This window comes from Octodon degus, unplaced genomic scaffold (assembly GCF_000260255.1).
Source record: "Octodon degus isolate 3935 unplaced genomic scaffold, OctDeg1.0 scaffold00030, whole genome shotgun sequence".
Classification (NCBI taxonomy): domain Eukaryota; kingdom Metazoa; phylum Chordata; class Mammalia; order Rodentia; family Octodontidae; genus Octodon; species Octodon degus.
In genome coordinates this window covers 6,938,391-6,952,189 of record NW_004524606.1, presented here as the reverse complement: position 1 = coordinate 6,952,189, position 13,799 = coordinate 6,938,391, and the positions used below count along the sequence as shown (strand labels likewise).

The following is a 13,799-nucleotide window of genomic DNA, read 5'->3' as shown; positions in this document are numbered from 1 at the left end:
TGGGTGGGGGGCTAAATCAGGATGGCACTGTAATCTTGGAGGGCGCAAGCCTGGAGGGCAGCCGGCGCCCAGGACCCGGGGGTGTGGCGTGTGGGATCTCAGCCGCTCCCCGCCCCTTGCCCTGTCCTTGCCCGGAGGAGGTGGCCCGGGTCCCGCCCTTGCGCGCCGGGCTGGCGGAGGCGTCCAGGCTGCTCCCTGGCGCCCCCTGGCCCGACTGCGGCACCGAGGTTTCCGGTGAGCCGCAGGAGCCGGTTATGACGACGCCCTCCTCCGGGGCAGCCGCCGCCTCTCCGCTGCTGGCGCTAGGTGGGCCCCACCCTTCGATCCGGAGCGGAGAGCCGCGCGCCCCTCCTACGCCGCCCGCCGCGCCGCCCTGGCGGCTCCGGCTTGCCGTGTCCGCTCCCGCGGCTTTCGCTTGGCGGAGGTCTGTTGCCGTTCTCAGACTCCGCCCGTGCCCTGCCGTGCCCTGAGGCCGTGGACCCGGGCGTCGGGAGATCCAGCCTGGCCCCCTCAGACCCAAGCGTGCAGCCCCGTCCGGGCCCGCAGAAGTTCAGGGCCCGGGCCTCGTTAGCCGGGTTTCCTGCTGGGGCGGAGCTTCTCCCGGAGGTCCCTGCAAGCGCACCTGGCCCCGGGGTGGCGGGTGGCCACACGGATTTCTGCGTCCCAGAGCAGTGCGGGGTGGACCCAGGCTGGGCTGCCACTCAGACTGTGCTGTAGACAGCAGGGCACCTATGCCATGGCGGTAGCCAAGCCTCATCCTGCCTCGCACCTTAGACGAGCAAGGGCCAGGCCAGTGGGCTTCCTTGAGGCTCGGATGTGCATAGCTTTACATTTGTCAGTGCTTGCCTTGTCTTTCCAAGCATTGTTTCCGGAGTATTGCCTGACCCACTGAGGTCCCTGTCAACCCAGGTTTCATCATCTTTCAGTTTTCCTTTTTATTTTTTTAGGCTTATGGAAGGAAATCCGGCCAAGGGATCCAAGAGTGGAATACGTCCGGCTGTTTTGCACATAAAGAAAGCGTAGCCTAGCCCTGAATCTTGCATCTGCTGAAGCTGTGCTGTGCATCCAGCCACTGCTGCGAGGCCTTGCAAGGGGACTCAACACGCCCAGGGCTGTCTGCCAGGCCCTGTGGTTGTACTTTGAGCGCCAGTGACCACCCCAACCAGCTCATACAAGTAGGTATGTACCCGCGCAGAAGCCCAGCGTCTGGTATGAGTGTTTGATTTTCTCCATGCAAGGTGTTACTTTTTTGTGGAAGTTCAGGGAAGGTCAGAGCTCGCTCCACGGCGTTGCATTTGGATGAGCACAGTTCAGGACGTGGTCGTAGCCACAGCTTATGCGTTATGAGGAGGGTGACTTCCAGGAGAGGACAGTCCGGGAGAGTTGGAGCAGCGTTACTGAGGCGGGAACATGAACCCCACTAGCTCCCCAGAATGTTTTCTCTCCTAGTGTGGGCTTGGCTGGCACTGTTGGTGGCTGTAGCGAGTCTTGCGAACCTCTCCTCCTGTGAACCTTTAGAATCTGGTCTTTTCGAGTTACTCTGAGCAAGGTCCTGAGCCACACCTGGTCAGGAGATTGCTCATCAAATTGTTTTCACCCTTATTATTTTCTTTAAATCTAAATACCCCTGAATGACAAAAGCCTGTTGGAGTATGCTTCTAAAGTAATATGTTTTCTTTCTGACAGGTTTTAGATGCCTGAAACATCAAGAACTTTTGGGTGGTTCTGAAGATTAAAGAGGTAAGTATTTTCATTACAAGTGGAGTCTTGTATGTATTATAGATGTGTGTATATTTTGTGTGTATAAATATTTTCTTTGTTTTGTGTTACTGAGAGTTAAACTCAGGGTCTTCACACTGAATGGCATCCCCAACCATTTTTATTTTATTATTATTATTATTTTAATTTGAGAGAGGGTCTTGCTGAGTTATTAAGTTGCCCAGGCTGGGCATGAGTCTCCATCCTCCTTGCTCAGCCTCCCAGAGTGCTGTGATTATAGGTGTGCACCACCATACTGTTAGTATATACTATCAAGTTTAATAAAGTTGATGTCAATTTACTGTTGGATAAAAGTCCCAACGAAAAGTGTTGATGCAGATCAGATTAAAACAGCTATCAAAAAAAAAAAGACCAAATTAAAACAGCTATGAACCTCTGCAGGGCCACCTGAATGAAGTGCCTCAGTATTTACTACTCTAGAGGGGAAAGGAGTTTTGCTTAGTCCCCTGGTTTAGGTCCCATGACTTTGAGACTTGAGGTTTGGTGAACATGGCTGTCTATTTCTAAAAACCTGTTGTCAATGAACGCTGGTTTCAAAAACTGTGTGGGCAGAACATTATGTATTTTGTGGTTCTGTCACTCAGTAGAAAGCAAATTCAAAACACAAACAAAAATTCCTAAGCAGAGATCCCTTACAGAAAACATAATTATGGTCTGGGATATATTAGAGAAAACTGACCCAAGAAATTTAACCCTCCCATGTGTGAGTTAGAAATGCAGTAAGATCCAGCATGGTCACCTCACCACTTTTCAAGCTGTGAATGCTGGTTAGGCTTTCAGGCAGAGTAGACTTTAAGGGCACAGCCTTTGAGGCAGACTGCTTGCTTTCACTCCTGGAGTTTCTGAGTCATAGCTATTAACACCTGATGTCGCCAGGGCAGAAGCTTCCCAAAGGCAGTGAATTTGGCCAGTACTTCCTGGCTATATTTGAGGCACTTAACATGCTTAGAACTTGGTGTCCGCCCACCTTTTAGCCAGGAGTCAGATCCTCAGTCTTTTGTAGGCAAAAAGGGAGTGGCAGGCAGGGAACTCTGTGCCTGCATGCAATGTTTCCAGATGGAGGTAAACCTCTTTTTTTTTTTTTTTTTTTTTTTTTTAAGCAGAACCACGGATTGAACTGAGGTGCCTGGGCTTGCCAGGGAAGCGCTTATTCTACTGAGCCATCTCCCCAGCCCCTAAAGGAAATTTCTTGATGAAGCTGTGTCCAATTTGATCTCTAGGCTCGGAGGTTGCTATGTTAAAGCTGCTTGTCTTTGGAGTCTTTCTTCATGAAGTTCCACTCAGTGGCCAAGATGAGGCTTATCCTGAGGCTGACTCTGTACCAAGAAAGCCCCTGTATGACTACACCAGCGTCCGCCTGCCAGAGGAGCACATTCCCTTCTTCTTACACAGCAACAAGCATGTTGCCACCCTCTGCAGGAAGGACTCACATTGCCCATTCAAGGTAGGTATCTTTTCTCCTCTTCTCCATGATTTTGTTTTTGGTACTGGGGATTGAACTCAGGACTTTGCACTTGCTGGAGCAAACACTTAAGCTGCTGAGTTATCTCCCAGCTTATCCATGATTTTTAAGAATATCTAATCTATGTTGGCTTCCTGCTTCAGCCCTTTCAGTTTTTGGTGTGAGCCAATCATGGTTTCAGTTCATCTCACACTTTTAAGTGACTGTACTTGGTTTAAAGTGGATGTTGCATTCACAAAGTGAAATTTAAAATCAAAATCACTACTAAAATCAGTAGGCAGGTGATGCTATCTCCATACTCTGAAAAAGTGAAGCAAATATGATTTTAGGTAGGAAAAAAACCCATCTTGTTCAAAGTAGAGAATTTCACACCTCTTCTTTCCTCACCTGCCTGGAAGAAGTCTTTTCACATTTAATTTCCCTAATAATACCTCAGCCTCTGTCTCTAAATAATTAAGACAGCAGGCCTGGAAAAGCCGCAAGCAGGGCCCATTAGGATGTCTCCTGCGGCCTTGAAGATCAAAGCTGGGCATTGTGAGACACTTCCTTTCCCATGGAGCTTGCACAGGAAGCATCAAGAAAAGCAGCCTGGCCTCAGACCAGCCCTGTTGCTGGGCCTGCGCAGCTGCTGTGGAGTCGGCCTGGGTAGGCTCCTGCTGGTTCTGATCTATGGGTAAAGTTGCCCATCCAATTCTTTCCGTTAACAGGAATTTTAATTCCTATGTCTTTTTACGCACTGATTTTAAAGTCACTTTGTTTTCTGAAAAAGGCAATTTCCCTAGCTACCTTAGGAAATTCTAGTTGAAGCTGGGAGTGGTGGCACAGAAGTGTAATCTCAGCACTCTGGGAGGCTGAGGCAGGCGCATGACGATTTCTCTCCAAGCTTGAGCGTCAGTGAGTCATGGTTTCAAAATCAAAAGGAAAATGCAGAGGCTGAGATGTAGCTCAGTGCAAAGGCCCCAGGTTCAGTGTGTAATTCCCTAGTATCACCAAAAATAAACACACACACACACACACACACATATATAAACAACTATACATATATATTTATATAAGTAAATAAGTATATTATATGTATAAATTCAGGCTGTCTTTGATAATTTAAAGACTTAACTTTTGGTTAGGGAACTAATATGGGGACATGAATAAGGAACCCAGAGGCCGCTAGTCAGAGTTTCCTCTGTTCACCTTTTTTTTTTTTTTTTTTTTTGTATCAGGAGTTGAACTCAGGACCTTGCACTTGCCAGGCAGGTGCTGTGCCACGGAGCTATATCCCCAGCCTACCTCTGATTACTTTTATGTTAATATGTATTATGAAATGTAAATGTGAATGTATTATAAAGGCTTTTCTTCTTAATGGAAAATTTAAGAGTGCTTTCTAAGCATCAAAAGAAAGGCCACCACTCTAAATGTATGTTTTATGTTCTAGAAACACTTAGAAAATTTAGAGTCCTGCTGGGGTTATGAGAAGTCCTGCAAGCCAGAGTTCAGGTTTGGTTACCCCTTCTGCAGCTATGTGGACATGGGATGGTGAGTTTCCCTGTGGAGTATGCTCTTCGCTGTGAAATCTTTTATTCTCTCTTCAATAGGTGCTGATGCCTTAAGCTCTAGGTAGATTTTTTTTTTTTTTTTCTGTTTTCTTTTTTGGAGATGGGATCTCCACATGTAGTTTGCACTAGCTTTGAGCTCATTTTGTAGCTCAGGCTGACCTCAAACTCACAGTAATCCTCTGCCTCAGCTTCCTGAGTGCAAGGATTACAGATGTGCACCATTATACCCAGTAAGCTGGCTTCTTTGGATGTTAGATAGTAATTCCTTTCCTCGATGTTAGGTAGTGATTAATGTGCTTATCCAGTCTTAAATTCATTTCGGCTATCTTGAAACTTCAAAGCTGGGTCCTGACCCACCAAGGAACCAACAAATCATTTCCTTGGTCCTCGGTTCATTGTGCCTTTGCTGAGAGGACTCAGCAAAGACTCAAAAGCCATGGAGAAGTACAGTAGAATTCAGTGTAAGGCAGATATGGAAAGTTATACCTAATGTGAGAAGGTGGGCAGCGGCATGAAGACACCTGCCTCGGGTGGAGTTTGGATGTCACTTTCTGCACACAGAAGTTGTTCCTGGAGTTCAGAGTACTAGGATAATTATGATTGTTGTCATTTTTACTTGGAAGTTACTTTGAAATTGCCAAATGTCTTTCTGTTCCCTTTAGATGGTCAGTGTTTCTTTAGGGGTGTTAAGCATGCGTGGACTTAGGAGAGAAAAGTTCTTAAGAGAAGAAAGAGAAGTTCTTAGTTTAAGCCAGGTCTGGGAACAAGCCAGGAGGGTCTTTAAAGAACATTCGCTTTCCCAGTGTCATTGGGCTGTGTATGGGGTTTGGTACCTACGAGTGCCGTATGGTTCTGAAACTGGATAGCTAGGTAGCCAGGTATCCGAAGGTGTCTTAGTTATTTTTCTTGCTCCTCAGACAAAATACTTGGCACTCAAAGTTAAAGGGAGAAAGGCTTATTTAGCTGACAATTTGTAGAAGTTTAGCTCATTGTCAGCTGGCTCCAAGGTAGGGTGGCATATGACAGAGGGACAACAGTTCATGGTGTCAGAAGACAGCAAAAACAACAAGAGAAGCCAAGCATAGTGGTGCACGTCTGTACTCCTGGGACTCAGGAGGCTGAAGCAGGAGAGTCACTGCAAGTTCAAGGCCAGCCATGCCTACACAGTGAGTTTAAGCCCAGCCTGGACTGTATAGTAAGACCCTGTCTCAAAAATTAAAATTAAAATAAAAAAAATGCAGCAAGAGAGTGAGCAAAGCCTCTTTCTGTCCCTTATATTATATCTAGTCTACCAGGATTAGGGCAGTGCCAATGCAATCAGTGGACTGATCCGGCAGTTATCCACCCTTAATCTTAGCATTGTGCTATACATCAATCACATGCTCTAGATTCAGCTGCCTTCAGAAAAAAATTTATGACCACATGAAGCTTTGGAGGACAGCTAAACTCAAACCATAACAGAAGGGAATGTGCACATTGTGTAACCTGAAGATGGCATTATGCTGTGTGGGATTGCTTTGGGTTTGAGAACTAATAAATACTGATTAAATATATTATACATTGAAGTCTTGCTTTCCCTAACTAGCAACATGTCCTACTTTTGATCAGCCCCCACATCCCTCAGAGGCTAATGTCTAACCACTTGCCTAACAATCTCACACTGGGGTAGGAACACCTGTCGTTGTCTCCGCTGCAGGATGAACTGTGGACGCTATTTTCCCCTAGTGTGTGCTAAGAAGATAAGTGGATAGTTTTCTCTAGATTCTATAGAGAAGAAATGTAGTTAGCACTTCTAATTTACACAGTCTCAACTGGGTAAAGAAGACATGGTGATAATCATTGTTAGTTGGGTATAATGATACATACCTGTAATCCCAGCAGTTGGGAAGGTAAGGCAGGAAGACTGGGGCAAGTTCAAGGCCAGGCTGGGCTACATAGTAAGTTCAAGGCCAGCCTGAACTATATAGTGAAACTGTGCCTCAAAACAAAACAAAAACAAAACAAACAAACGCAAAATGAAACAAAAACAGTTAATTGCCTTCCCTTCTAGATAACCCAAACTTCATACATTTTTGTATGTCTTTTTGTCTTATCTCTATGAACAACTTAGTTTGATAACTTAATGTATGATGAGAGAGTTCTTGGAAAACTATGATAGTACATTTTTTAAACAAAGTAGTGAAATATGTCTAGCAGTTTAATCCATAGAAAGAAAGTTCAAGGTCCAAAAAAAAGTAAACAAACAAAAACAAAAAACAAAACCCAAAACTTAGAACCTTTTCCTTTGCAAATAGGACAGACACTGTGGAGTCAGCTGAAGACATCTTCTGGAAACAAGCGGACTTCGGGTATGCCCGGGAGCGGCTGGAGGAGATGCGTGTGCTGTGCCAGCCGGGGAAGATGGTGGGTGTTCCGCTCCCGCATCAGTGAGCCTTCCTACTTCACTACTTTAACTTATTACTTATCTTATTGTTTAGATTGTAACATAAAAGCAAAGAAAAATGGCAGAGTGAAGGGAATCTTTCACTTTCACTTGTTTGGCTCTCAGTTTTATTGAATGGCCCAAGGTAGGTCTGGTTAGTTTGGAAGCCCTGTCCTCCTCTTCTCACATACAGTTTTTGAGTCACATTTTGATGCTGTCAAATCATTTTAGGTTTACTCTCCACTGGAGCATAGGCTAAAGAAGGGAAGTGGGTAAATCGTGTCTGTGCGAGTCTCTTGCTTGATTTGGACAAATGACGTTCTTCCCCTCGTACTGTTTATGTTTGCTTAGAGCTTTCAGATTGCATTAAGCTTTTCTGTGTGTTGTCTAGCTTACGAACCACAGTATTGTAGCAGATAAGCAGAGAAGGAGTACTGATGCTACTTTCTAGAACAGAAAACAGGTTCTCAGAGATATTCAGCAAAGACCTATATGACTATCTTGTAGAGTTACACATTTAAAGGGCCAGCCAGATAGCTCAGCAGATTAAAGTGCCTGCTTAGGCAGAGCACAGCATCTGGGGTTCAGTCCTTGGCCTGCCATGCTGATCGCTCTCCTGGGGCGCGCTGAGATGGCAATTGAGACTCTTGGCGTGGTGGCACGTGCCTGTAATCCCAGCATTTGGGAGGCTGTAAACAGGAGAACCACTATGAGTTCAATCTATGTAGTGAGACCCTGTACACCCTGTAGACCCCCTGTACTAAAATACATTAAAAAATTTACATGTCTAGATATAAAAGCCACATCTTTATTCTCCCTATGTGCTAGCTTCCATGCCACATTGCAACCCGTTAGGTAAGAAAAACATGTGGTCCAAACTAGGTTTAGGTAGTAAGCTCAAGAGTAGGCTCTTGACCACAGTGTTAAAATCCTGACTTGGGGGGCAGGGGAGATGGCTCAGTGGAATAAGTGCCCTGACAAACCCTGGTTCTGCCAAAAAAAAAAAAAAATCCTTGAAATCCTTTTCTCTTAATTCAATGAATAGAGGGATTTGTTCAAATAGTGTTTGTCTGCATCTTGTACAACAAATAACCACTAGGAAGACAGTATGCAATGTGTTAATTATTGAAACTGTCCTACTAATTTGATTTGAAACTGTCTCATTGTTATTTGTTTCTCAATAAAATTATGGAAAAAGAAATCCTGACATGGGCAAGATGCTTAGACTTTCTGTGTTCTGAGTTCCTCAGCCTTAAAGCTGTGACAGTTTTGTAGCACACCAGTAGCATGAAGTGAGGCTCTGGAAAGAAATGCTCAGTGCAGACCCCGACTCGTGGCAGAGGTTTGAATGCTACTCACTGGAATTTTAAGTACATATGATTAGGGTGTAACATTCTGGAATCTGGTGATCCTGACTACAATGTGTCTGCCATCCTGGGGGTCTCTGTTCCCTCCAGAAAGTCTGGGAAGTTAGAAGAAATTAATTCACATGCATCAAAATCTGAACATAGATGTTATGGTGATATTGGAGGGTTGGCCCACGATGCAGCTATTAACAGTTCTAGCAGACAGAGTGAAGTGCTGAGTGTTCACCAGCACTGCCCCAGGGCAGCTGGAGCAGGTGCTCTGTGTTACTTTGCATACTTTGGTTGGGGTGCAGCTCTTCATGTGGACTGGGCCACGATCATTCCCTGCACACCGTGCTTGTGGTGGCTTGTGGAGTGCTTTCCTGGCCACAGTTTATTTGGATGTGTGACCAAAATAGGATCCCTGTCTTAGTTTTTTGGGGTGCTGTAACAAAATGCCATAGATGCAATGGCCATAAACAAGAGAAAGTTCTCTCAATTATGGAGGGTAGGGGCTGACCTTAAGGTGCCAGAATAGGCAGGATCTGGTGAGGGTCCTCTTCTAGACTGCAACCAGCCAGCCGCCTCTTGGATCCCCACACAAGACAGCTCTCTGTGGTTCCCCTTAAGAAGATACCAACCACATTGCTGAGAGCACCCCTCGTACTTGAGTCACCTTCTAAATCTGTTACGTCAAGTGTTAGGATTCCTGGTTTACATTTTTTTTTCTAGAGGCAGGGTGTTGAGTTCACTATGTAGCCCAGGCTGGCCTCAAACTCATGGCTATCCTCTTTCCTCAGCCTCCCACGTGCTCAGATTACAGGCGTGGACCACCACACCTGGCTAAGAGTTGGGACTTCAATATATGAATTTTCCAGGACTACAGACATTCAGTCCATTTTAATCTTTTACTAGCTACAAAGTCTAAAATACAATGCTGGTCAAGACGAAGAACCTATGTTAATGGGAAGTTTGGGGAAAAATAATAAAATAGCAATTACTTGTCTAAATAAAATTCAAAGCAGTCCCTCTGTCAGCATACTGCAGATTGGTTGAGGTAGAAAGAGGCTCTGATAGTAGAGAGAGTCTCCCACAAGGTTCATGGGAAAATCTGGAGACAGTGCCTCTTATTCAGATTGGCAAACTGCCCTTCCAGCCTTGCATGTGAATTTGTCTAGCATGTGCATTCTTCCTTGTTTCCTTTGGCTTGCCTGTGAAAAATGCCTTTTCACATAGCTGAGGGTAAGTTATGGTTTCCAGTGCTATTTTTTTTTTTAAGGGACCACATGGAACCATGTATACAGCTCTTGGCTTTAAAATAGATTTGATACAAATAGAGCATTTGGGAGTTCTTCGTGGTAACAGAACATGTGGAAATCAAAAGTATGTTTAGCTAAGTTCTGCTGCCTGGGAGGGCAAAACTCCAAGAACAGTTTCAGTGTGTGGAGTTTGCCCCACCATGTGGGTGCGCTTGCTGTGGCCCTGCTGAGCACATCTGGTGAGTTCTCAAAATGCCAAGACTCAGAGACAGGTTTTTCATTTGTCAATCTTATTTCAGAGTGACTCCAGTCTCGTCTGTTCCCGTTATCTTCAGTATTGCAGAGCAACCCATCTCTACCTTGACTTAAGAAACATCAAGAGAAATCATGACAGGTACATAAGTGGGTGACAGTAAACTAAAGAATTCTGCTACTTTTTCGTAGTTTTTTTTTTTTTTTTTTTGCAGGGTTGGGGTTTGAACCCAGGACCTCTTGGATGCGAGGCAAACACTCTGCCACTGACCTACAGCCCAACCCTACTTTTGTATGTTTAAAATTTTCTGGTCTCTACAACTACAAGAAGTACTTGAAGTGACATTCCACACATTTATTAGTACAGCAAATGCCACTGGGGTAACCTTGGCCATTGAGATTGCTGCACATGCGTTTTGAATTTCTTCTCCCAAGGGCCAGCAGTGTAGTGAGTTTTCTGCTACATAATACCTCCTTTAGAGGCTCCCATACAAGGCAACACCATCTGTTGAAAAAAATCATTCAATTTTTCTTTTCCTGAAGTGTGTGTACATTGTTTTGGTGGATGCTATACAGTCAAGCCTTGCCTGACAGAGGAATACATTAGGGGGTCTTAGCATTGTGTGAACACTGTAGTGTGTACTCACACAGTGTCTTTTCCCACTAGCGGGACTGAACCTAAGGCTTTCACATGGAGCTATGTCCTCAGACCTTTTTTTTTTTTTTGTTGGCTCAGAATGCCTTTAGGGCAGGTTTGGCTGGCTTGAGTTGAGTTGTGGGGATCGAACCACAGCAACCTGAGGCTGACTGCTTTGTTGAAACAGCCACTTAAACAACTGAGCTAAGGGGCAGGCCCCCCTCAGACCTTTTTTTATTTTGAGAAAAAGTATTTTTAAGTCACAAAACTGTGCAAGCTGGGCTCAAACTTACAATCTTTCTGCCTCAGCCTCCTAGAGTGCTGGGATTACAGGCATGTGCCACCATACCAGGTCTCACACAAACTTAGATACCTACAGTGCCATTAGGTGATATAATCTTAAGGGATCACAATCCTTTCTCTGGTTGGTTGGTGATTGGAATGTCATTAGGCAGAACATGCCTGTCTTTAAATTCCAAAGAAAAATTGATTTTGGAAATTGCCAATCCCATTTAGTTACAACCCATGAGCTGGAGTGCTGAAAAAAATTTTCAAATTCAACCTTTTTTTTATACACTAGATTCAAGGAAGATTTTTTTCAAAGTGGTGAAATCGGAGGACACTGTAAACTTGACACTCATACACTGATGTCTGAAGGTCAGCGCAAAAGCCCCCTGCAGTCTTGGTAAGATGATATAGATATACTTTTATGTTTTGTCTTTGCAGATTTTGCTAGGGACTCCAAAATGGAAAATTTGCTCATATTGCAGATAATTTTAAGTCAATGCTACTTAATTTGTACAAGCACTAGCTTCTGAGCAATGGTGGTTACAGGTGAATACCTCAGTATAACTGAACTGAACTGAACATGTTTATAAAATATTAGGAAATTGATATAGCAGTGTCATTTGCAAATAAAAGCAAGATCAGCTTTAAATTCATTTTTATTCTTTCATAGGTGGTATGTGTGTTTTTGGGAAATAGTTTCTTAGGAAAAATGAGCATATATTGAAATACATTGATACCTTGGTTGTTAAATGGCTCCAAGTTCAAATTTTCAAACAGTGAAGTTTGAAAAGAAAAAGAGAGAGAGAGAGAGAAAGGAAGAAAATGTTCGTAATTTTGCCTGAAAGTCAAATTGAAAGTCTGACTTGAAAAAGCTGGTATAAGCTGGGTGTGATGGTGCATGCCTACAATCCTTGCAGTTGGGAGACTGAGGAGTATTTCCACAAGTGAAGCCAGGCTGGCCTACAGAGGAGTTCCAGATCAGCCTGGATTACATAGTAAGACCGTGACTTAAACAAAACCACCCCCCTCAAACAAAACAGAGAAAGAAGAAAAGAGAGAGAGAAAGAGAGGGGAGGAGGGAAGGAGGGAATGTAGGAAGAGAGAGCGAGCGAGTCAGAGAGAGAGAGAGAGAGAGAAAAAAAAAAAAGACAGACAGACAGACAATGAATGATGAACACAGAGGGACACAGTGAACACAGAGGGACAACACTTCAATCTTAAGCACTGTTCTTGCCCAGACAACACATAGTGCTTGTGTTGGTGTGTTACAACATTCATCACTTTATATAAACTGTTGTAACTGTGGCTCCAAAGAAGGCTAGTGATACCAGCAATAAAGTGCAGAGGAAAACAGAGAAACAATAGAGTGGTCTCAGTTACTTTTCTCTCGTTGCTGGGACAAAATTCCCAACACCCAAAATTAAGGAAGGAAAGGTTTATTTAGCGCTCAGTTTGTGGAGGTTTTGGTCCCTTCTCAGCTGGCTCCAAGGCAGAGTGGCACATGGCAGTGGGCAGCAGCTCTTAGAGGCAGAAAACAGCAAACAGCAAAGGGAGGAGCAGCAGCTGCAGGAGCCGAGGCCGAGAGAGCAAGCCTAATTCCCTTTTTTATATTACATTCAAGCTATCTGCCCCAGGCTGGGTATGGCACTCACCCATAATCCCAGCATTGGATCATGAATTAACCACAAACTCTGTAAGCTGCCCCATGACTACATGAGGGTTTGGGCAGACACAAACCAGAACAAGAGTTTAAAAAAAAGAATCACTGCAAAATTTACTAAAGTCCTACAAAAATGAATGTATAAGTGCAGTTTTTAGGCCTCAGAACCAATTATTTAGTCCACTATTTCATTTTTTCTTTAATTTTTAAAAAAATTTTTACAGCGAGTATAAATTAGAATTAAAACAGAAAAATTACAAGTGATATAGAATTTCACTTTAACAAAATAATATGAATTTCACAGTATTTTTTGTAATACATAGTGTTGTTTTCTACCAAGTTATTCATATCAGCAGATTTATATATGTAAATTGGAAGAGAAAGAAAAAAAGAAAAGTATAAGAAATTAAGAAGAGAAAGTACAAACAATTGAAAAAAGGAGATAAAACAAATTAAAGCAGTAACTGCTTCTTTCCATAGACCAGCAGAAATGCACAGTTGTCCAATCCATCCTGTTTACATACATAGATGAACCTCTTTCCCCGCTCCCTCTCCTGTCCTTCTCCTCAACTCAGTAACTCTTTCCTTTTGAATAAGTTCATTCACTTTTCCCAGTATCTGTTGTACCCTGCAGATTCCATTTTCTCTTTCAGATTCTCACACTAAGGAGACAATATGATGTTTGTACATGTGGGTCTGATTTATTTCACTTAAGAGTATGTTCTCTAGTTGCATCCATTTACCTACAAAAGACTCAAACTTATCCAGTTTTATAGCTAAATAATGCACCATTGTATGAAAAACCACATCTTTATCCATCCTTCAGTTGATGGGCATCTGATGGGTTGTTTCCAGGATCTAGCTATGACAAATTGTGCTGCTATAAACATGAGTGCACATACATTGCTGTGGTATGAGGTATTCAGTTCATCTGAAAAAATACCCAGGAGGGGAATAGCTTGAATGGGATCTCCAATCCTAGCTTTTTAAAGAACCTCCACATTGATTTCCATAGTTGTTGTACCAGTCTACACTCCCACCAACAGTGGAGAAATGTTTCTTTTTCTCCACAGCCTCTCCAGCATTTGATATTGGCTGACTTCTTGATGTTAGCCATTCTTTCTGGGGTGAGGTTTAATCTCAG

The 13,799-nt window shown here is 43.7% G+C and overlaps 1 protein-coding gene across 4 annotated transcripts in view; it reads left to right on the top strand.

Moving 5' to 3' along the window:
* Positions 1–206: 206 nt before the first annotated feature.
* The window catches only part of Eogt (EGF domain specific O-linked N-acetylglucosamine transferase), a 39,650-nt gene continuing 26,057 nt past the window's right edge, over positions 207–13,799 (top strand). The window contains exons 1-8 of one of the 4 annotated variants that reach the window (XM_023713322.1): positions 207–306; positions 948–1,179; positions 1,687–1,740; positions 3,000–3,223; positions 4,671–4,771; positions 7,086–7,194; positions 10,118–10,212; positions 11,288–11,392. In XM_023713322.1, coding sequence (XP_023569090.1) covers positions 3,014–3,223; positions 4,671–4,771; positions 7,086–7,194; positions 10,118–10,212; positions 11,288–11,392 — 620 coding nt within the window. In that variant the 5' untranslated portion in view covers positions 207–306; positions 948–1,179; positions 1,687–1,740; positions 3,000–3,013. The other 3 variants (XM_023713324.1, XM_004629486.2, XM_023713323.1) reach the window with 3 other exon arrangements.